Source organism: Choloepus didactylus, chromosome 22, assembly GCF_015220235.1.
Source record: "Choloepus didactylus isolate mChoDid1 chromosome 22, mChoDid1.pri, whole genome shotgun sequence".
Lineage (NCBI taxonomy): Eukaryota > Metazoa > Chordata > Mammalia > Pilosa > Megalonychidae > Choloepus > Choloepus didactylus.
The window spans coordinates 42502254-42526634 of record NC_051328.1 but is presented as its reverse complement, the minus strand read 5'-3'; the positions used below and the strand labels follow the sequence as shown (position 1 = coordinate 42526634).

Here is a 24381-nt window from a genome sequence, read left to right as displayed (position 1 = left end):
GGTTCCCGGCTTCCTCCCTGGAGCAAAGTGCCAGACCCCTGCTGCGGGCACTCCAGCCACAGCCTCCCCTCCCTGGCGGCTGCTGTTGGACGGCGAGACCTCTGAGATGGGCCCCGCAGAAGTGTGCAGCCAGGCACACGTGCCACGGCAGAGATGACCCCGGGGGCCAGGTGCCACAACCTCCGGAGCTGGCTGTGAGGCCTACACCCCCCCCCAACACATACACACACCCGGACGAAGATGGGTGTGTGGGCTGCAGACCAGAGAGGGCCCATACCTTCTCCCCAGCAAGGACTGGGGTGGCTGGCCCAGGCCACAGTGCACCAGGAGCTCGGGTGCCCTGATCTGGGCTTGCCTTCTGCACCTGGTGGCGTGCCTGGGGACTGTGGATGGGCCGGCCACCTCGGCTCGGCTGCCCCCGAGGCTCATTCGCCCGGGCCTCGGTCACAAGGCAGCCCAGCAGCTCCGGGGGGGGGGGGGGCTCGGCTGACCCAGCAGCCACTTACAGAGAAGGAGCAGTGTCTGGCAGGTGCCCCCGCTGGGCCCTGGGGCTGCCACAGGGGAGCGAGGCCCATGGAAGGGAGCAGGGGCTTGGATTGAAGGTCACAGGATGCACTGTCTGGGGGCAACCACTGCCCCACCTGGATCCCGGAACCGCACACTGGAGGGTGGTTTTCAGTTCACCCTCTTTTAGTCCCCCCAAACCCGGTCCCCTTATGGCCAATTTCAAAGACCTCACTGCTTGGCTAGTTTTTGCAGACTCGATCGAGCTGTAGCGTCAGGCAGCAGCAAGTCCGTGGAAGGCGAGAGGACAGTCACAGCTAGCCGGGGATCGCCAGGAACCAGCCTAGGCTTTTCCAAGGGGGTCGTCCCACCACACTGGGGTGGGGAGCCCAGCAGGATGCGGAGAGGCTGTGTCCTGCCCCCACTCTCAGCCCTCGGTCCCGGGGAAGGGACCGTGGTTATGGTGGGTCACTTCAGAGTCCCAACATCATCTCTGAAAACCAAGGTGCCGAGGGCTGCTCTGACCTGAGAAGGCCAATGGCCTTGTGCCAGGCCCTGCGGCCAGTTACCAGGTGGGCGTGGGAGCGGAGACCCCTCCCTGGAGCACGTGAGGGACCTCAGGGCCGAGGGCCCCCCCAGTTTATGAAAACTTCTAAGCCCTGTTCTCTGAGCTGGGCATGCTGGTTTCTGGTGGCACAGTTCAGCGACCTGCGCCTATGGATTGGACTGTTTGTTTAGGGAAAGGGCCCCCGAAGCCACAGAGGGAGTGAGAGACACCTCAAACCCCCCTCCCTGCCCCTCCCCAGAAGGCAACTCCTACTGCCAGGAATCCGTACACTGGAGTCCCTTCCAGAAACTGGCTGTGCGGTGTGCATCATGCCCGGGGATGTCTGTCACCGCCAGAGCGGTGACTATTTCCATAGCGACACAGACAGCACAGAGAGAAAGCCCTGGAGCCCCCATTGCTAGTTTCCGTGCCACCTTCAGCATGGGAGGAGCCCCGAGGGCCCCCCGAAAACAGCCTGCCAGGGCAGAGGCTCAGCACGGGGACCCAGAGGAGGAGAGCCTTCGCGCTTCATGGAAATACACTTTTGTGCTGCAAATGGCACAGGCAGTGAAGACAGGACCCACAGACTGGAAGCAAATATTTGCAACCCACGTATCTGATAAGGGTCGAGCATCCAGAAGACAGAACAGCCAATCCACAAATGGGCAAAGCAGACACACAACAAGCCAAAAAGCACATGAAAAGCCATCAGGGAAATGCAATCCCCACCCACTGTGAGGTCCCACTTCATCCCCACCAGGATGGCTACAGGCACAATCAGAGCCTCTTGTTTATGTGGGAATATAAGCAGGTGCAGCCACTTCAGAGAACAGTCTGGAAGTTTAATGAAAAGTTACACTGAGCAACTCGACTCCTAACTAGACACCGCGCAGAGGTGAAAGCAGGGACTCAGCTACTCACACTGTGTGCTCAGTACTGTATGCTCCAGTTCACAGCATTCTGCAGAACAGCCGAAAAGTGGGAGCAACACAAGTGTCTGTGAATGGACGAGTAGGTAAAGCAAACGTGATCTGTCCCTACAGTGGACTATTACTCAGCCATCAAAACGGATCAGCTCCCGTACAGGCCACACCGCGGCTGACCTGGGAGACGTGATGCCGTCAGTCACAGAGACCAGAGCGTGAGGACAGGCAAGTCCGCACAGCGAGGAGGGCTCTGGGCTGTGATGCTAGGGGGTACAGGGTTTCTTTTTGGAGCGATGAAAATGTTCTAAAACTTGACAGAGGTGATGCTCGCATAGCTCTGTGAATACATAAAAGCCCCTGAGCTGTACACCGAGAGGAAGCCGACCAGGATGGTGTGAGTTCCGTCTCAGTGTGATAATGAAAACATGCGGGTGCTCCAGGAACCAAGGATGCCACCAGCTCAGCCCTCAGCAGCCGGGCGTGCCTCTCCCTCTCCCGCACAGGGATGACACATGGACCCCGACAGCACACCTCCCTCCACGTCCCCACCTCACATCTCCCCCAACCCTGGAAGCCCCCCTCGGCTCATTCCTGTCCCGTGAAGACTCCAGCCCACGGCCACCTCCCTCCTGCTGGAACCTGTGACACACAGTGCCCTCCTGCAGCGTTGCTACTCCGCTGCCTTGCAAGGCTGTGCCACGCTCCCTGCTTCCACACGGCTCCCTTCAAAGACGGCAGCCCCATTGCAGACCCCATCAGCTGGCCGGGCCTGGCACATTCTGCCTAAGCAGCAAGCCAGAGTGTCCCTCCCCACCTCCAGTACCGGGGGAAACCGAGGCTCAGGCGGCCCATGAGCCACTGGGTGGCCCCACCGGCCAGGCTCCCACCCCTCCTGGCCCACGTCCCTGCCATCAGCAGTTCCCGGGCTGAGCAACACCCATTACGTGGGGGTTAGTTAACTCCCTGCCAGAACACTGGCTTCAGAAATGATTCAAGAGAACCAAGTTTGCACAACAGAGGAGCTGGTCTCCAGAAAGCACAGGCCCTGCAGGCTGTGCCACTGGGAGCTGGCAGCAGGGAATGGGCTCTGCCGATCGGCCCCAGCAGCCTCAGGATGGGGACAGCATGGGCCTGAACGTCCCTGGGGGCACAGGGTCCCACCCAGGCCTGAAACCCCCCTCACTGGGTAGGCCGGATTCTGGTGGGCCGGATTCTGGTGTCCCAGGCGGGGGCAAAGGCTTGTCTGCTGGCAGAGCCGGAGATGGAACTGTGTCTGGGTTGGAGCAGCCAGGTCTCGGAACCAGTAACCCATGGACTCTGCACATTGGGGCCACTGCCTGCCCCTTAGGGTTTCTTTCTTCCTCGGCTGCCCCACGGTGGGGACCTGCTCCCAGGGCTGGGGCTGGGGCGACACCCCTCGGCTCTGCAGCAGGCAGCAACAGCGGGGAAGGGCTCTTGGCATGCCCAGCCCACAGACCCTGCTCCCACCAGGAGGTGGAAATGGCCTGATGCCACCCAGAGCACCCCTCTCCTGACCCTGTGTTGACGGGTGACAGCAACAGACAGGCGAGACCCCCACCCTCCACCTGAATGGCCCAAACCCCGCTGGGGGTGCAGAGCAGGGTGGGGTACATGCCTCTTCCTGGGCCCCCAAGAAGACCAGCAGACACCACGACCCCATCAGCGTGACAAGTGCACGAATGGGTGCCTGAGACCACACTCAAGAGCAGCAGCTGCCGCCAAGCTCCCACTGAGCCCAGATGGCCCCGCACAGGCCAAGAGGAAGGGGCTGGGTGCTGGCCTTGGCCTCAGCCCTCAGGTTGGGAGTGGCGGGGACCCCTGACCTCAGCCCTGGCCAGAGCTCTCTGGAGGGGACGGGATCCTGCTGGCAGCTCCTTGTTCTCCCCAGTGACAGCCGCACGCTACACATTTGCAGCTGCCCCCCGAAGGCCACCGGGTGGTGCATCTGTCCGCTCACTACATCCACCCCAGCGAGCCTCATTTAAAGCACCCCGAAATGCCAGCACCGTCACGGAGGGCAGAATGGCGTGCATTCCTGCATCCCGCCCCCATCCTCGCCCGGCGGTTCCTAAGATAACCGCCTGCCCGCAGGCACACATGCATGGTCTGACTGCTGCGATGAGGAAAAATAAGTTGTAAAAGTAAGCTGGTGTTTTGGTCCCAGCAGGAGCACACGGGGCCACTTTCTGGGGTGAGTATTGGGTGGGGAGCATTTTAGGAATGAGCCAACCCGCAAACGAGACAGACGCGGTGGTTTCCAGGGGGGGCGGGAGCAGGTGTCCCAGGCCCGGCACCTTTCCCCAGGGGCACCCCAGGGCGCGCAGAATCACAGGGCCCCAGGCCCAGTGCTGCGAGAACAGTAAATCCCCCAAGGGCCCCTGCATGCCTTGGCCTGGCCGGGAGCAAGGGTGAAGGGTCTCGGGCCCCGGCGGCAAAGCCAGAGCTCTGAGTGCCCTCCACGTGCCCCCAGTGTCCAAGGGCACGAATTCTGACAAGCACCATCCTCACTTCCTTCCTACAAGCGGGAACAAGGCACCTGGAAGCCACGGGTCTCTCCCAGGGGCAGCCAGTGGGCGACGGGGGGCCCCTGAGGTCAGTGACTCCGGCTCGGGCTCTCCCCGGCCCCGCCCGGCCCCGCGTGACAGCAGGACACCACAGCCCGCACGCTCCGTCTGCCCGGGGAGTGAATCTAGGGATGGCTGGGTGAGGCTCAGCAAGTCTAATGTGGGGTCCCCCATGTGAGCCCCAGCACCCCCGGGGGCCGTGATAAAATCCAGGTTGCTGGGCCCCACCCCAGAAGGCCTGAGAACCGGCATTTCTGACAAGTCCCTAGGAGCACCCCAGACCTGACAAACCCTCATGGGCCAGGAGGTCACGGGCGGAAGCCTGCGGACCACGCCCCCGGGTCTCCCCTGGAACGGCTTGGGGCACACACTAGCTTTGTGAGGCGGCGGGACCCCCAGCACCGGGCCCAGTGCCGGGGTCCTTGCCCAAGACCCTGCCTACAGGCCTGTAAGCATGGGTGAGCGAACAGCCTTGTTCTGGGGCGAAGCTCTCCAGGGAAGGGGGGACCCTCCTGAGGAGCTGGGTGGTTTTAGCAAGTCGGGGAAGGTTTGCGCTGCTAAAAGGGCCAGTGTCTTTTTAGGAGCTTTCAAGACCACCCAAAGCCCTCCCCTGAAAGGAGCAAGTCTGAAGGGCGCGTGGCCCTCACCGTCCTGGGGGTGGCCTGGGGGCCCTGCCCGCCCTCCCCGCCCGCGCACCCACTCACCACGCTCGGCTTGAGCTCACGCCCGTTCTCCTCGTCGGGCTCCGGGGCCACGGGCGAGGACCTCTGGGGCGGTGACAGTGTCAGGTCCCAGCGCAGCAGCCGGGACCCGGCCGGGGCCGCCCGCCGCAGGCTCTCCAGCTTCTGCACGGCGGGCTCCGTGGGCACCACCGGCCGCAGGCCCTCCTTGTTCTGGGCCTTAGCCCGCAGCCGCTGCAGCCCGAAGGCCCGGTCCTCGGGGGGGTGCTCCTCCACCAGGCCCCGGCAGGGCCCCCCCTTGCCGAAGCGTCTCTTTGGGGGCTGCACCTCCTGCAGGTAGGAGTCCATCCTCAGGAGGGGCCGCATCTCCATCTCGTAGTTGCTGAGCTTCTCCTCGTCCAGCTCGGCCAGCCTGGTGCTCCCTGAGCCGGGGTTGCCGGCCCGGGGGCGCGAAGTCCACGAGAACGTCGGGGGGGACCCCGTCCGCCACTCCCGCGGCCTGGGGTTCCCGGGCTGCCTGTGGCCTGAGCCCCGGACCCGGTGCTCGTCCGCGGCCTGGCAGCTGCGCAGGGCCCCCCCACGGATGCCCCTCGAGCCGCCGGCCTTCTCCTCGCCCCAGCTGTTGCGGGCGTGGTCCCCTCCCCTGCCTTCCAGAAGCATCTGGATGTCCCTGCCCCGCTCCTCGTCCACTGAGACCTGCCGGGAGAAGTGGGCAGCCCTGTTCCGGGGGGCAGGCGGCGGGCTGGCCGAGGGGCTGGCGGGGAAGCTCTGCAGGGGGCTGTCGTCAGGGGTCGCGTCGGACGGGGTGGTGCCCTTCCGGTAGAGCTCGGGGCTCTCCTGCTGCAGGGGCGTGCCCGCCGAGAGCACCTCCACGTCCCCGCTGGAGTTCTGGCGCTTGGGCCTCTGGCACTCAAGCCCTTGGAGGGAGGAGAAAGCAGAGTTGGGATTACTGGGCACAGACCACAGTGGGCCCGTCTTAAATGGGGCCGTGAGTCAGGACTAGATCATCCGGCCACAGGCAGAAACCGTGGCAGCCGAGGCCCTGCTGCCCACACGGGATGACCGGTGGCCCCCAGGTCCTGGTGGGCAGCAGGGGCCAGCTGCCTGCTCTGTGTGCTCTCAGCCCCCCAGCCCCAGGCCCACGGCCGCCCGGGAGACCCTCTGCGGGTGGGGACAGGAGGTTGAGGACCAGAGTATCACAGCGGCAGCTGACCTACCACCCGGGAACCCTGTCCGGGGCAGAAGTCTCCAGTGAACCCCGAGTTGGTCCTTCTCCCCCCACCTGCAAGGGGCTTAAGGAGCTTGATTCCGGAAACAGAACAGGCAGCCAAGAGAGCGGGCGTCACAGGTGGGGTCCCTGTAAGCGGCTCCTGTCCAGCCTGGAGGGGGTGGCTTGGCTCCAGCTCTCAACCCAAGCCTGGTCCCCGTGCCACGTGGCTGAGGAGGGGCCCAGCTGCGGCAACCCCCCTTGGGGAGAGGGGAGAACTCCCCAAAAAACAACCGAGCCCAGGGGAACGGGGCTGGGCCAGAGTTCACTCAATTTGGAAAAACTGAAGCACCTGGCACTTCCTTCACATCTTATTAATTTTTAGGGGTTGCATCTGTCCCCAAATTGAGCATCCCGGCCCGTAGGACCCTAACCCTGTCCTGCCCGAGCTGAGCAGCCACTGGGGTCTCCCTGGGGTCGCAGAGGACGGGCGCCTCCACCTGCCTGGCACTGCCCTCCTGGAGCCCACTGTGTGCCCGGGGCCCGGAAGGCAGAGCGGCTCCTGCACCTGCTGCTCCCGTGCCGTGGAGCTGCCCGTGGACGCAGGGGGGCCACGGTGATCCTGCAGGGAAGCTTCCAGAAATCCATGTCCTTGTCCCTGCTGACCCTGCACAAGGCCCCATCCTGGGCTCAGAGCCACCCACGAGGAGGGCAGGGCTGGGCTGGGCATGCAGTGGAGGCTCGCACCAGCGGTCAGCGCTCGTGACTGCACCCTCCTCAGTGATGCGGGGTGTGGCCAGGGGCTGGGGTCCTCTCCATTCCCGCCTCCCCACAGCCGAGGGATGGAGACCCAGGCTGCCACCGCACCGGCCTCCCCAGGCCGCCTGGTTCCCTGGGCGTTGCTACAGCAAAGTGACAGACTGGGTGGAGCAAGGGAAAACTGTTTTCACGGCCCTGGAGGCGTCCAGAATCAAGGTGTGGGCCGAGCTGCCTCCTCTCCCAGCCTCCCACCTTCTCCGTCATACAGGCCGTCTCCCAGGCTGTCTGTCCTTCTCTCCCCACTATCGGATCCACCCCCAGTCCAATGTGGCCTCATCTTACCACCTCACATCGTCCAAGACTCAGTTTCCAAATATGGTCCCCCCACGGGTGGGGGTCAGGACTCGAACGTCTCTTCGGGGGACATAGTCCACCCCACGACAGGACCCCTCTGGTACCCGATAGGGAGATGAGACCCCCCCATGAACCCCGTTCTGCTCTGCTTGGTACTTCCTGCCAATTCCCCACCACTGGCCCCTTGGTTGGGACTGGGATGTCCGAGATCTGGGTCCCCAAACCCAGACGCCAGGTGCACTGGGGAGCCCGGCCCCTGGCCCCTCTGTGAGCCCCAGCCAGGCCCTGCGTTCCTCCTTCCGGGGGGTCCAGGCCTCCCACTGGTCCCCAGCACCAGCCATCAGCACCCCCCTGCGCTGGAGATTGTTCCCAGATAAAATTAGCTCCTGAGCATGTGGCCTTCCTGGAAGAATCCTGGTGAAATGCAGAGCGGAACATGGAGCATCGTGGCTAGACTCCAGGGCTTTGCTCCCCGGCTCGGGTTGTGGGGTTTCTGAGGCCAGGCCCAGGCCCCCTGAGTCCTGCTGCCTTCTGGAAGTGGGCACGGCCCCCCTGGCTGAGTCCTGGCCCTAGCGACCCCAGGAGGAGTGAGGTGGTGCTAGGCGGGAATGGGGCTCTGAGGCCCCCAGGATGTGGCCGTGTGGCCTGCACTTGGCCTCCAGAAACTGCCACGGGCCCTCGAGGCCACGACGCTCTCCCCACTGAAACATCATGTAAAAGTTCACCTTTGGAAACGGGCACCACACGCGGGCTTTGGAGCCGGCCCAGTTCTGCTGCATTTTTGTTATCTGTCAGGAGGGGACAAAAGCTCCCAGCCCTGAAGAGCAGGATGCTGGGTGCACTGTCCCATCCCCGCCCCTCCCCAGGTGGCCAAGTCGCCTCTGCTATTCCTGGTTTGGGAAGGCTTGCCTTAGTGCATCCTCAGCAGAAGTGGAAAATGCCCTGTGCCGGTTTGAATGTATTGTGTCCCCCAAATGCCATTATCTTTGTGGTCTTGTGGGACAGACGTTTTGGTGCTGGTTAGATTTGCTTGGAATGTGCCCCACCCAGCTGTGGGTGGTGACTTTGGTGGGATACTCCCATGGAGGTGTGACCCCACCCATTCAGGGTGGGCCTTGATCAGTGGAGCCATATAAAACATGCTGACTCAAAGAGACCGGACGGAGTGCAGCTGTGAGTGACGTTTTGAAGAGGATCAAGCTTGATAGAGAGGAACATCCTGGGAGAAAGCCATTTTGAAACCAGAACTTTGGAGCAGACGCCAGCCACGTGCCTTCCCAGCTAACAGAGGTTTTCTGGACGTCATTTGCCATCCTCCAGTGAAGGTACCTGATTACTGACGTGTTACCTTGGACACTTTATGGCCTTTAGACTGTAACTGTGTAGCCAAATAAACCCCCTTTTTGTAAAAGCCAGTCCATCTCTGGTGTTTTGCATTCTGCAGCATTAGCAAACTAAAACAGATTTTGTTACCAGAGAAGTGGGGTGCTTTTGCTGCTGAGTTTGCAGATACCAAACATGTTGGAATGGCTTTTTAAATGGATAAGGGGAAGTTTCTGGAAGAATTGTGAGGAGCTTGATAGAAAAGGCCAAAACTGCTTTAAAGAGACTGTTTGTGGAAATACGGACTCTAAAGATACTTCTGATGAGGCCTTGAACAGAGATGATCAATGTGTTGTTGAGAACTGGAAGAAAGGCGAACCTTGTTTTAAAGTGGCAGAGAATTTGTCAAAATTGAGTCCTGGTGTCAGATGGAAGGAAGAATTTAAAAGTGACAACCTGGAATACTTAGCTGAGGAGATCTCCAGACTACGTGTGGAGGATGTATCCTGGCTTCTCCTTGCAGCTTATAGTAAAATGCAAGCAGAGAGAGATAAACTTAGGACTGAACTCTTGGGTTCAAAGAAACCAGAAGCTGATGGCTTGGAAAATTATGAGCTTCCAGGGGGTGGAATCCCAGAAGCTACAGCCCAACGTGAGGATGTAACCAAACATGGAACCCAGGCACCATTTCAGTACAAGCCAAGATTGGAGATGGAATTATCCAGAAAGGATTTGTGGAAACTCCTATTGTCTGATGGCTTTGACGCCTGTGTGCTTCATGCAAAGCCAACAGAATTTTTGCGAGAACTTTATAGACAGAGCCGCTGCCAGTCTGGACTGGAGGAGACAGACAAGGAACAAATTGCAGGAAAAATTTCTTCAAAGACAGAGCCATGGAGGTTGAGGTCTGGAGTCAAGAGGTTTGGGGCTGGGAGAGCGGAGCAGCCCACACACATGGAAAGGGTGAGTTTGCCCCGGAGGTCGAGGGCGGGCTTTCCGCCTCGATGCTCTGGAAGAGTTTTGCCACCCGAGGTCCCAAAGAGGGTGGAGCACATTCCCAGGGAATTGGGGAGAGCCTGGCTGCCACCACACTGTTCTGAAGGTGTTGAGTGTGTGCCCTGGAGATGGAAGGGAATCCAGGAGCTGCCCCGATGTTTGAGGAGGGTGGGGCTGAGAAGGTGGTCTCCCCAATGTGTGGATATGTTGGAGCACTCACCCAAGCATTTGGAGAGGAAACGGCTGCCGAAAAGGCCCTTAGGAAGGGTTAGGCTCCCACTCTCTCAAGCCCCAAGGATGCAATGTTGTTCTGTTAATGACTCTCAGACTTTGAAATCTAATGGAGTTTGTCCTGTGGGTTTAGGAACTGTTTTGTTCCTGTTAACCCTGTTTTCCTTACTGTTTCTCCTTATGGCAATGGGAATGTTTATCCTATGAATGTCTGTCCTTTGTATATTGGGAGCACATAATTTGTTCTACTTTCACAGATCCACAGCTAAAGAAAAATTATGCCTTAGGACTGGCCATGCCTAAATTGATTTTGATGGGATTTTGTACTTAACTTTTGTTACTGAAATGATTTGGGTTTTTGTGATATTGTGATGGAATGAATGTATTTTGTATTTGGAAAGATAATGTCATTTTGGCGTCCAGGGGGTGGAATGTGCCGGTTTGAATGTATTGTGTCCCCCAAATGCCATTATCTTTGTGGTCTTGTGGGACAGACGTTTTGGTGCTGGTTAGATTTGCTTGGAATGTGCCCCACCCAGCTGTGGGTGGTGACTCTGGTGGGATACTCCCATGGAGGTGTGATCCCACCCATTCAGGGTGGGCCTTGATCAGTGGAGCCATATAAATGAGCTGACTCAAAGAGACTGAAGGGAGTACAGCTGTGAGTGACGTTTTGAAGAGGAGCAAGCTTGCTAGAGAGGAATGTCCTGGGAGAAAGCCATTTTGAAACCAGAACTTTGGAGCAGTCACCAGCCACGTGCCTTCCCGGATAACAGAGGTTTTCCGGACGCCATTGGCCATCCTCCAGTGAAGGTACCCGATTACTGATGTGTTACCTTGGACACTTTATGGCCTTAAGACTGTAACTGTATAGCCAAATAAACCCCCTTTTTATAAAAGCCAATCCATCTCTGGTGTTTTGCATTCTGCAGCATTAGCAACTAGAACATGCCCATATGTCGGGAAGACAAATCTCAGAACAGGTCGACTGCCAGCATCAGCTAACACGACACGTGAGCTCAGCTCTCTTGGAGGAGACGCTGTGGAGGGCCGGCCTCCCGGGAGGTGAGCAAACAGGAGCTGGGAGCCGGGGCACCCGGAGCTCCTTGGAGTGGGCAAGGTCCCGAGGACACATCAGGCTGGCAGCGGGGCCAACCGTCTCCAAGCCCGCGGCCGACTGCCCAGTGGTCCCGACGCGGTAGCCTCTGCCCGTCCCCCAGCACTCATCTCGCCCTCCATGGCCTTCGTGGAGATGGGTGCCCTTCATCACCCAAATGGAGACGCCACTCTTTAAATCAAGAAGAGACTTTTCAAGGAGGCAGCTTGTGCATTTAAAACATCAGCTCGAGGCATCTGTGCGGGACCCTTGGCCACGAGCGCGGCCCAGCGGGCCCCACTCCACGGCCTGGCTCTCGACGGGGGCTGGAGGGAGCCAATACCACTGCACTGCCCAGCGAGGGGCCGAGGCCTGGGGCCGCACACGTGGACGGCTCCCCCCATGGCTCCGGGAGCCCCACGCTCCTCAGCTCCCGTCTCCCCGTGTTGTGCTTTTCCTCTTCTGTCTCTCACGAGGACTCTCACTAGATTCAGGGGCCCTAGACCACGATGAGCTCCTCTCGAGATCCTTAACCAGCTCTTGCAAAGGCTTCTGTCCACGTGGGCTGCTGGGGGCTGTGTCTCCAGGAGCACAAGTCGCCCCACTGCATCTTTCTGAAATGTATTTTAATTGTGGTACAATATTCCTAATAAACCCAGTTTACCCATTTGAAGCGGACAAGTCTGATGTGAAGTACATCAACAATCCTGTGTAAATTCCACTACTTCGTCATCCCAAACCCACACTTCCTCTCCCAACAGCAGCCCCCGCCCGGCCCTGGCCGCCGTTGTGTGTCCTGCCTCCGTGAACCTGCTGCTCTGCGTGTTTCAAGGAGAGAAGTCCTGCAGTGCTTGTCCTGCCGCGGGCGGCTCGTCTCGTGCCCGTGGCGTCTTAGGGCGCGTCCCCCCTGGCACGAGCCGGGCTTCGCTCCTTTTCCGGCTGAGCAGCACCTGCCGCGTGGATCCGCCGTGTGATGTTTGTGCTCCGCTGGCTGATGGACCCTGGGCTGCTCCCGCCGTCTGCCACAAACAGCGCTGCGATGAATGCAGGTGTCCGTGTGTGTGCCTGTGCCTCTCTACAGTTCTGTTGGGGTTCACCGTGGACTGGGATTGCCGCTTTAGGCCCCTTCCTTTATAGGTGGGGAAACTGAGGCTCCGAGAGGCGCCGGGACAGGCCTGAGGGAGTGGGGTCGGCTGGGGCAGGGCCAGCATGAGAACGTGCGGCTCTTGCCTGGGGCCGGACCCAGGACCCACCTGTCCCCACGCACTCTGCTGCCGGCCTGGAGGGGGCCAGGCACCTCTGGTTACACTCGGCCGTCCTGGACAGCCCCATCCGCCCCGTGGCCCCGCTGCACCGTGTGCATACCTGCTCCACCTCGGAACCCGGCTCACGATGAGACCCGTCTGGGCAGAGTCCGAGGGGAAGGGGACGCAGGATGCCAATGGGCAGATGGCAGAGGGACACCTCCAGCCGACCACAGCGATGGCCCCCACTGCCCCCAACCCCGTCACCACAGCCCGAGCCCTCTCAAGCCCCACACACTGTCCATCTCCGTCCTCGCCCAAATTCCAGGAAAGCACCGCACAGCTGTGGCCCCGTCCCCCTGGAGGAGGGGAAGAGGCAAACAGGGCTGATGGGCCACAGCACCCGGCTCTTCCAGCTCCTTCCCGCTCCTTCCTGTCACCGTGCCGGGCATCGCTGTCCAACGCAGCCACACAGAGCCGTTTGCACTTAAATGTAGAGTAACCAAATAAAGCTACAGACTCCGCTCCTCTGTCTTGTGTGGCTGGCACCCGCCATGTGGGACTGGGCAGGTACAGATATTCTGTCATCACAGAACGTTCTGGAACAGCACCAGGGAAGGGCCAGGATCAGGAGAGGAGCCACACGCACCGGCAGACACCTCCGGGAGAGCAGGACGGAGAAATGCCAAGGCGCCCGAGACAGGGACAAGGGCCTCCAGGGGGCAGGGAGGCAGGCAGCGCCCGATGGCCGGGGACGCCCGAGCCGGCCAGGTGAGGTCCTCGGGGCACGCCTGACGGCCACCCCAGCCCCTCGGCAGAGCCCCCGCCCCACGCACTCACCATTTTCCCTGTGCTGGAAGGAGGGGGAGAACTCTTTGGCAGTGATCCTGGCGATGCGGGCTTCCTCCTGGGCCTTCTGAGCCGCCGTGAGGGCCGCCTCAGCCTTGGCCCGGGAGTGGGAGGTCCTGGACGGAGAGAGGGGGAGCGTGAGCAGCAGGGGGCACGAGGGTCGCAGGTGACAGAGCCCGAGGGCAGCCCCCACTCGGGGATGGGACAGTCCACTGAGGGGCTGGGGGCTGCATCTTCGTGCCATCCAGGGCCCGGCTGCCTGGCCCACCCTCCCCACCCGGAGCGGAGGCCGAGTGGCGTCCTTGGGCCCGGCCAGGTCTGCACGGCTGGGCGGGAGCTGCTCCTGCGGCCCCTCTCCAGGGTGGACGATCAGGGCCAGGCCTCTGTGGGACCATCGGGGGACGCTGAGCTCACCATGGAGGGCCCGGGGGGGGGGGCCCTGAAGAATGACACCCGCCTCCCCGATGCCCAGCTCGACTCAGACCCGAAGAAGGGGCCCTCGGCCAGCTGTGTGCAGCCTGTGGAGGACTCAGGCCTGCTCCCTCACCAATCCGGGGTCCCCCCAAGGGAGCCTGCAGACGCCCGTGAGCCCCGAGCCTCCATCCTCCCAGCCGTGAGTGTGGCCTAGCTCAGCGCAGCAGGAAAGCCTCCCGCTGGGCGTCGGGTCCGAGGGCAGCACCCGTGAGCAGAGGCGCCCCAGAGCCCCGTTCCTGGGGGCGGGAAGGAGGCACGAGCAGAGTCCTGAGGTGGCTGCTGGTGACGCCTGACGAAAGTGCTGGGACCGACACCCGCCCCGGCTGGCTTCAACGTCCAGGAATTACTGGCTGCAGTTCAGCATCAAGAGTCCAAAATGGAGGCGCCTTCTCCAAAGCCTGGCTTCTGGGGGTGGTTGCTGGCCATCGGGCTGTCCCCCAGCGGCCACCCCCTCCCGGGCTTCTGCATCCATGTCCGAGTTTCCTCGGCTTATGGCCCCAGTCAGACGGGACTGAGCCCCCCACAGTTAGGTCCAGCCTCGTTTTAACCAACAGCATCTTCCAGGGCAGGGGATGGGGGCCGGACCTGTCTGGGGTCACGACCCGCTCCCTCTGAGCTGGGTGCTGACTGGGGGGCACGGCCACCGTCTCCTCCGGCCCTCGCCAGCGCCATTGGGACCTGGAATCCCTGCCCACTGAGGAGGAGGCACCAAGTTCAGGGAGCCTGAGAAGCTTCCAGAAGCCACCAGAACTGCATTCTCCGGGTTGCTGAGAAAGGTGTGGGCTTTCCCACGGGCCCCAGCCCCGAAGATGGGCCAGACATGACCTTGTGGCCCCTGGCGCAGGTCCGAGGTCCGAGCCCACATCTGAGCGTGGGGGCCGGGCGCCCCAGGTCACGTGACCCCTCCTGCCTCGGTGTCCTCCTGGGGTGGGGCGGGGGCACACGATGGGGTCGTGTAGCACAGGGCCCTGGAAAGCAGGTCTGCTCTCGTGGGCAAGCACCCAGCACACAGGCCCCCGGAGACGCCACACCCCAGCTGGCCGTCCGGCAACCCCGGGCCTGGGTGACCGGCCCTGACGGTGCCCAGCAGGACGGGCCCAGTGACTCCGAGATGGAACCTGGGCCTGGGAGGCAGAGCGGAGACAGTGACAGGGGTCACTCATGCCTCCCCTGGCTGAGTCCCTGCAAGAGACCCTCCCCCTTTGTAAAACGGGGTCTCGACACGAGGGTTCTGAGCATCCCCCCACCTGCGCTTTTGCGTTTCTTGATACCCGGTGTCCCTGTCCCCAGACACTGAGGAAAACGGGGTACAACAGGGGGCTCCCGAGACAACAGGGGAACCTCCACCCAAGACACCCCATCTCATCTCCAGTGACACCCACGTGCTCAACCTGGAGACCCCCGAGCTCCTCGAGAGCCCACCGCACCCACCGGGAGCAATTTCACTAGAAGGCAACAGGCCTGCGGCGTGAAGCAGGACCACGGAAGCCGCAACCATGCACACGGCCCAGGAATGGACGTGAGGGCCACGGGGCCCGTCGACGGCGCCCAGGCTCCCTCTCAGGTTCGCTTTCCAGGCGTCTGTCCGTCCATCCCATCATCGGCCGCCCAAACGCTTTAAGAAAAACGCATGTGCAAAATTTCAACACTGAGGAAATTCTGTCCTTCACATAAGTTTCATTTTCTGGAAATTGGGGAGAAGCCACCGCCACCCAGTCTAGCTGCAGACCCGCGCTGCACCCAGGCATGCGACAGGATCCCCTGAATGGGGTCCTTGGAGCCCCCGGCACCCCCCGCCCCAGCAGCAGGGGCACCTCGGGAAACAGACCTTCCAGCAGATCCCGACCCGACCCCTGGTCAGCAGCACCCCGGCCGGCACTGCCGGGTCCCGGGACGTCAGAGAGCGCCACGGACGGGCTGAAAGCCAGCGACGCTGCTCTCGTGGGGGCGGAGGCTGGGACCCAAAAGCCAGGGCATCCCGGCCCCTCCCGGCGACCTCGGCGCTCTGCCCTCGCCACGCGGCCCCCTGTGCCCGTTCCAGGAGGACCCCGTCCGCTGGCGTGAGACCCTCTTCCCCGCTGAGTCCATCCACCCAGGCCCCAAAGCCAAGAAAGGTCCCCGTCGGAACAAAGTATCTTTTGGGGGACACAGTTCACCGGTTAACAGTTCACCTTCCTGCCCCCCAAGTCCCTGCCCCTCCTGGGGACAGACGCGCAGCTGGAGACGGAAGAGGGAAGGACGGGGGGCTGGCGTCTGGCCAAGCAGAAAGCCGAGCCTCCAAGGCGGTGCTCGGGCCCCTGCACTGTCCGCGGGGAACAGGCTCCTTCCTGAGGAAGCTTCCAGAAGCCCTGCAGAGGCCGGTGGGCCCAGGCCCTGCGCAGTCTCTCAGCCTTTCCCCCTCACCTGCCAGGGTGGGGTGTGCGGCCCCGGCCGTCGGCGAGAGCTGCACCGGGGTCCAAGCCCCCGAGGTGGCACCCAGAACCCACGCACCCCAGAACTCACTCACCGGGGCGTCCGGTCCAGCGGCTGCAGTGTTTTCAGTCGGGCCAACTCGGCACAGCGACTGCCCATCTCCCCACCCCAAGGAGAAACCCATATCCGGCATCGTTCCCCATCTCCCCCCACCCCCAGCAGCTCCAGACAACCACTAGTCTGCCTCCCAAATCGATAAATTTGGCTAATCTGGAAGTTGCAGGCCCAGCTGCTTTCTTTCTAGTTTTCCTTTCCTTTTTTTCTTTTTTCAGTTGAATTCACATAACACTAAGCAATTTTAAATGAACAATTCAGTGGCATTTAGTAGATCCACCACCTCTATCTAGTTCTAGAACATTCTCAGCACCCCAGAAGGAAGCCCTGCACCCACCAGCCATCACCCCTCATGCCCCATCCCAGTCCTGGGGGTTTTGGTTTCCGAGTTGAACACACTCCTATCTGCCCACCACGGGCTCCCGCTGTACGAGCTGCCGCGTGAAATAACTGGGCTCCCGCTGTCCCCTGTCCACTGTCCCTCTTGAGCCCTGAGAGCCCGTGTGCCCATGGCCCTGCCCCACCACCACAGCTCTCCCGGGAGGGATCTGGCCCCGCTGCCCGAGGCTGGTGCTTCGGGAAAGCTCTGAGCCCGCAGGGAACAAACGCCAACTCCCTCTGCCCTCTGGCCTCTGGGTGCCCCAGAACCGCCTGCCTGGGGAGCTGGGGGGTGAGACAAACCACCCGGCAGGGGGACCCGCTCCCAGGGAGGGCACCTGCCATTCACAGAGTGGACACCATCCCTGCAGCCCCTCAACCTCGGTCCTTGTGGCCCCCCCGAGCGAGGTGGAGGCGGCCGGTCACCCCACACCCAGAGACCCTGCAGGCCGGCCCCTCACCTGCTCTCGTCCACCACCGTCCCGTGGCACCTTCTGTGGAGCTCACCCTGGACTGACCGTCACGGCCACACACAGTCCCGAGACGGCGTCCCCACGCGTGTCCTCCGGCCTACCGCACCCTCGGCCGCGCCGACTGCCCCCGTGTGCCTGGGGGAGGCTCCCTGGAGGGGCCACTGTTTGGTTCCCACCTTCTTGCTTAGTAAAAATACCACAAACGCTAATTCACCAACATCATACATATATTTACATATGTATGTTCACACATCTATAAAAAGAATATGCTGTGCCAGCCCTAAAATAAAACAAGTCAGCAACACGCATTTAATACAGAAAAAGCTCCCAGCGTGCTGGAAGGGTGACTCTAACGAGCCTCTTGGGGTGCAGCGGTGGCCACGTCACCCCTTTGCAGAAGCTCCCGAGGGAGGGTCTTGGCCCTGCAGCTGGGTCCCCTGTGCCCGCTTCATGGCTCACCCCTCACACACCCCCCAGCCCCCCACAAACGCCCCCTGCCCTGTGCACCCAGCCTCAGTGATCTGGAGGGTGGGGATGGGCCTGGCACTGTCATGTTCACTGAGCACCCCCACACTGTCAGGCCTCGGGGTGCACGGTCCAGCAGCCACCAGGTCTGTGGAAATCAGGGTGTGCGGCTTTCACAAAGCACATGTGGGGACGAGGGCTGTCAGGGCCGTCGCCAAGACTCACGAGAGATGGCAGCTGCACCCCGCGGCCCGTGCTGCTCTTACTGGGTATTTCGTGGGTGAGTTTAATTTTTTACAGCTTTATTAAGATATTTTCACACCATAAAATTCTCCCATGTAAAGGGTACAATTCAAAGGTTTTCAGTATACTCACAGAGCTGTGCAACTGTGATCTAATTTTAGAAGATTTTCACAGCCCCAGAAAGAAACCCCGCACCCACCCGCAGCGGCTCGCCCCTCACCGCTGGCCCCTGGCACCCGCACCCCTGCCTGCCGCTCGCTGCAGGATTTAAAGCGTTTCCTCCAGAGGATCGAGGGAGCGGGGGCTGGGGGGCTCGAGCCGCCAAGTCTGCATCCTCTGGGGAGGTGTGGACGTGCACAGAGCCGAGGCCAGAGGGGCCCTCAAGGGCCAGTGCCAGCCCCGCAGCCCAGCTCACCCGCCCGTGCTCCTGCCCTCAGATCCTGCGGATGAAGCATAAGGCAGACGGGGTTCCCCTTGGGTGACGGGAACACAACACTGAGAACACAGTCAGCACTGAATTGTATACGTAGAGTGGGTAAAAGGGAAATCGTAGGTGGCATATATGTGCGAGAATGAGGTTAAGTTCAGCTTTCACACAGGACAGGTGTGCCTAGCAGGGTGGGGCAGTTAAGAAATTGGTAGAAGGTTAAAAAGACAAACTGTAAGCCACAGTAAGTCCCCCTGCTTATCCGCCCACTATCCACAGTCAGTCCCCCTGCTTATCCGCCCACTGTCTATTATCCTTGCAGGGTGGAGCCTTGGAATAGAGGTTCTCAAAATAGCCTCATAACTTGTTACCAAACTAGCCCCCACTGGCTCTAAAGAGGCCTGGGCATAACCATTATAGTCAGGGGTGGAGATTTGTTCCAAAGGTTCCTAATGTTGCAAATTTGTGCTGGAAAAGTATTTCAAATGTTTCCAATTTGGGCGGGCTGCATGTTTCAAATTTGGGTGGGCTAGTTAGGCTTGTCGAATAGAACGTAACCTCTGGAGTATCAGCCAATGGAGAAACAGGGGAGGGACTTGCGGTTAGGGTTAGGGAATAAATGCTGCTGGGTCTATTGTTCTGTGCGCCAACCCCCACATTTTGGTTGGGTGCCCGTTCTTGCAAGACCGTGAATAAATTCTTTTCTTCTCCACAACTGGGTGAGTGTTTATTCCTTTTTAAAAATAGTGTTTGTTTCTCACATGTTACTAGAATAAAAAACAATTTAAAAGTCCAAGGACTGTCCGACTCGGTGGGCCCTAATGTAAACACGGACTACGGGTCGTGGTACAGTTATCAAATTACCATAATGATCTTTCATTGACTGAAACAAATGTCCCACACAAACGCAAGGTGTTCCTAATGGGGGTAACATGGCAACTCTATTTTCTGCATGATTTTTCTGTAAACCTATTAACATCTCTGATTTGAAAAAAAAAAAAAAAGGATGAAACTCTAGGAAACAACCCTCTGGGGTTAAAAAAAAAAAAAAAGTAAAACACACAGAAGGGATAATGAGCAAGCACTGAGAGTTAGATTCAAGAGCACAGCTACAGTAGAGCGGAAGAAGGTAGAGATCGGGCAACCGATGCTTCAGGGGCACAGAATGTTCGATAAGGTGGACTGCAAAGGTGCATGAATGGAGCGCACGATGCTGTGTGACAGGGCACGGCGCCGTGAGGGTAGTTAACGGAGCTGAAAGGGGAAGGCTGGGGCACGTGTGACACCAGAAGGAAAAACAGAAGATAAGAACAGGGGCTGTGTACCTTAGTGAAGCCTGGAGTGGACAATGATGGTGAGTAAATGTGCAAATACACGTTTTTACATGAGGGAGAAAAAGCGACTATCACCCCAGCAAGGTGTTGAAAATGGGACAGTATGTGGAAAAATACAATCAATGCAAACCCAGGTCTGTAGTGAACATAACGCTGTAATATCTTCCACCAGTTGTAGCAAAGGCAAAATACCAAAGCTAAATGTCAGTAAGGGGGATACAAGGGAGGGGTGTGGGGTTCTTGGTGTTTTTGTGGTTGTTTCTCCTTTTTGCATACTTTTTCTAAATTCTTTTTCTTTTTTTCCTCCTTTCTCTGTGGAAGAAAGGGAAACATCCTCATGGAGATTGTGGTGGTGAGAGCCTAACTATGTGATCATGCCAAGAGCCACTGGCTGCTCACTCAGGATGGATTGTGGGGTGTGTGAATAAAGCTGTTTTTTAAAAAAAGAATGGGGGATAAGGGGTAAGGGATGTTTTGGGTTTTCTTTTTCATTTTTATTTTTTTCTGAAGTAGTGAAATGTTCTAAAATTGACCATGGCAATGAATGCACAACCATGAGCTGATACTACGAGCCGGTGATTGTAAGGTGGATTGTATGGTGTGTGAATATATCTCAGTAAAGCTGCATTTAAGAAAATGCACACCGAAGGGGCATGCAGAGACCCCAGGGCTGAGCAGGACGGCGAGCTGGGCACATGTGGGCACCAGGGAAAGCGTGGGCCACGGGGGGCTGTTCTGCACGGCATCGTGGGAGCCACGGTGTCAGCAGAACTCTGGGGTGGACCCAGTGGATCCGAACACGTCCAGGGCATCCCAGGGAGGCAGGTGTGGGCCAAAGCCCAAGGGTCCTGGAGGGGGAGGGTCCCGGGCTGAAGGGACGGCAAGTGCAAAAGGCCCTGGGTGAGAGAGGGGTTCATGCACTGGGGAAGTGGGGGGCAGAGGGTATATAGGGAGGTGGGGGGGCGGCCTCGTGGGGTCACCACGGCCCCCGGAGCCTCAGAGATGGGGCCTCTGCAGGTGAGACCCGGGCACAATAGGGTCGTGGTGGATGAGGATGGGCCCCAGCCGGGGCTGGGGTCCCTGTGAGAAGAGGACACAGAGACGGCGGCACCAGGAGTGGGACGTGGGGACCAGGGATGCCCAGGATGGCCGGAGCCGCCGAAAGCGGAAGAGAGAGGAAGGGGCTCCCTGGGCCCCCAGAGGGAGCAGGCCCCACAACTCAGGGTTTCAGAGCTGAGAGGATAATTTCCTATGTTTTCATGAAAAAATGCTCATCTTCACTAGCTATTAGGGAAATGCAAATCAGGACCACAATGAGGTATCACCTCACACCGATTAGAATGGCTGCCATCAAACAAACAGGAAACTATAAATGCTGGAGGGGATGTGGAGAAACCAGAACTCTTATTCACTGGTGGTGGGACTGTACAATGGTTCAGCCACTCTGGAGGACAGTCTGGCGGTTCCTTAAACAACTAGATATAGAGTTACCCTTCGATCCAGCAATTTCACTTCTCAGCATATACCCAGAAGATTTGAAAGCAGTGACACGGACAGATATCTGCACACCGATGTTCACAGCAGCATTATTCACAATTGCCAAGGGACGGAAACAATCCAAATGTCCTTCAACAGATGAGTGGATAAACAAAATGTGGTTTACACACACGATAGAATACTACACAGCAGTATGAAGGAACTAGGTGTGAAACATGACAACATGGATGAAACCTGAAGACATAATGCTGAGTGAGATAGGTGAGACACAAAAGGAGAGATGTTGTATGTTACCACCAATAGGAGCTTCCTAACAACGTAAATTATAATGCAGAATGTAGAGGACCTAGGGATAGAAGCTAGTAAAAGGGGAATAATCATCTAATGGGTACAGACATGTCAATGAAGGTGAACTTAAAGGTTTGGGAACGGACAGGGGTGGTGATGTTCGTTAATGGGATTATAAGTATCAGAGCTGCACTGAAGGTGAACATGATCAAAAGTGGTAGTTTAAAGGCATGTATCCCACAGAGTAGCACTACAAATGTAGACAGGTGCTTGCATGATCTTCTAAGGTATGACACCGGTACAAAGAGTTAACAACGGAGTAGTATATGAAAAAGCTACCCATTGCATATTATAGGCTATATCTAACAGGAATACTTTAATAGCACCACAACTAATACTAGGGATGAATAATCAGGGACTGATAAGAGCTTTGGGGTGTTTTGTGTTATGATAATTGTTTAAAGTTGAGAGTGATGATGATCATACAACTAAGGGAAGATAACATGAGTCACTGATTGTTTATCTTGGACAGAATTTACGCTATGTGAAATTAGGAACCCCCTTCTTAATAAGTCAAGCCCTCGATCTTGAGCCGTGCTCTTATGAAACTCAGGGCTGTAATTGGGAGTCTGAACCTTCCTATAATTATGCCTAAGAGGCACCTCCAGAGAACCTCTTTTGTTGCTCAGATGTGGCCTTTCTCTCTCTAAGTCCAACTCTGCAAATAAATTCATCACCCTCCCCCTTATGTGGGACATGACTCCCAGGGGAGTGAATCTCCCTGGTGACGTGCAGCATATCTCCCAGGAACGAGCCTGGCCCTGGCATTTGAGGTATTGAAAATGCCTTCTTGACCAAAAGAAAGAAAATAAAGGTAACAAAATAAGGTTTCAGTGGCTTGGAGATCTCAAATCGAGTCGAGAGGCTGTCCTGGAGGTTACTTTCATGCAAGTTCCAGCTAGATATCCGAAATGGCCATGGTACGCCAAGCCCTAACCAACAGGAGTCCCAAAATACCTACGTCCCTATCTGAGACTCTATAAAAGTTTCAGTCAGTAAATTTATTTTTCAGAAACTTAACTCCTCCAGAGTGTTCCTATGCCGGCTAAGTCCCAAATCCCAGAGGCAACAGCCTCTTGAGGAACAACAAACAGATGCAGCCCCTTTCCCCATAAAGTCAACACCCCTTTTCAATATGAACAAGTTAGGGTGGTCACTGCCTAGACCCCCTGAAGATTGAGAAAGTGATTAAACAAGAGGAAGGGGCAGCAACACACAAGATAGGATTTAACAAAGGATTATGAACACTGCCCTCTTCTCCACTCGCACCCCACACCCCATGCCCCCAGACACCGGGAATAGCGAACGGTGCCCAGGAGTAGCCGTGGCGCCCACGGGGCACGGCAGGAGCTGGTGGATGTGGGGGGCCTGTGCGCGGCCAGTGGCGACTGGCCCAAGGGCAGGACAGACAAACCTGGCTGCGGAGACCGTGCTCAGGCACAAGGCTGGGGTGGAACGCGGTCTCACGGTTACCTAAGAAGCAGGTTCGCGCCCCACCTGGTCCACCCCGACAGTTATCGTGAGATAACTCCACTCGATTCCATCTAGAAAGGACGTTCAGCTCCACAGTGCCCAGAACATGGGGAAGGGGGGAAGGATCCGGCGAGTCTCTAGGGGGTCTGGGCCAGCGGGAGGCCGAGGGGAGGAGCCCACAGAACTGGGAGTTTCCAGGGAGAGCGGCCTGGGAGGGGCGTGCCGGGTGGGCTGCGGGGCAGGGGCTGTCACCTCACACCAGGGCCAGCGCGGACTGTGCGGGGCCCCGCACCAGATGAAAACATGGCCCTGGGAGTTGATTTCCCTTCCCACGTTGACAGGCAACCCAGGAATGGCGACCTCCAGGCCACGACCCAATGTGCTGGCTGAGGGGTGCCTGACATTGCCCACGAGCTTGCTGTGGCCCTGCCAGCCAGACAGGCGAGCCCCCCCAACCCTCCAGCCCCCCAGGTTGGTGACCCAAGGTGAGGGCACCCGTGGAGCGGGACATCCCTCCACTCACGTGACCCAGGCCCTACCCGGCACAGCGCCCCGGACAACAAAGGGGAGGCCAGCTGGGCCCTGGGGTGCCAGGGCGAGCAGCCGAGACCCTGCCAGGGGTTGGGAACACGGTGACCCAAGGCTCGGAGCCTCTGGTGCCGGCTCCTTCAACCCAGTGGACCACACAGCACACCAAGATGAAGACGCAATGAGGACGACCCTCCCTGTCCATCCCCCCATTGGGGGGCAGGTTTCAGCCCAACGTGACCAACTCCCCTTCCTCGGTGGGGCTCCTGCACGAGCGAGGTCTGAGGCTTCAGCCTCATGCTGCCCGTCCACCCCGCAGGCAGGCATCCCGAGTCCCTGCACCCCAACCCCGGCCTCGGCAGGGTCCCCGCAAGGGCAGAGAAGGGGCTCACAGCAGCCAAAAGGCAGAGACCCCTGGGTCCATCAGAGGATGGGGGAGAAGCACACACTGCTCCCCCCACACCATGGATGACGACACAGCCACACAAAGGGACGGAGCCCCAAGGCTCACCACAACCTGGATGAATCCTGATGTCACATCAAGGGAAATAAGCCAGATGCAAATGGCCAAGACACGTACGATCTCATGCACGTGAAATAACTAGAACAGGGAAACCCACAGAGACAGAAAGTCAACCAGAGGTTACCAGGGGCTGGGGCGGGGTGGGGTGGAGCAGTTTCTAAGGGGGGCAGAGCCTCTACTTGGGGGGAAGGAACCTTTTGGAAATGGGGTGGTGGTTGCACAACATTGTGAATGTAATTAATGCCACTGAGTCATAAACTTAAAAATGCCTGAAATGGCAAAATCTGTTATATTTTACCACAATAAAAACACAGGGAAAATAAAAAAATTTAATTTAATTTAATTTAATTTAAAAAGCAGGAATGAAATTCTGATACATGCTACATATATG

At 58.6% G+C, this 24381-nt stretch overlaps 1 protein-coding gene across 1 annotated transcript in view; it reads right to left on the bottom strand.

The window, feature by feature from the left end:
* JPH3 (junctophilin 3) overlaps window positions 1-24381 on the bottom strand; it is a 77722-nt gene that overhangs the window by 1896 nt on the left and 51445 nt on the right. The window contains 2 exon segments of the mRNA XM_037816425.1: window positions 5267-6159; window positions 13293-13417. Coding sequence (XP_037672353.1) covers window positions 5267-6159; window positions 13293-13417 — 1018 coding nt within the window.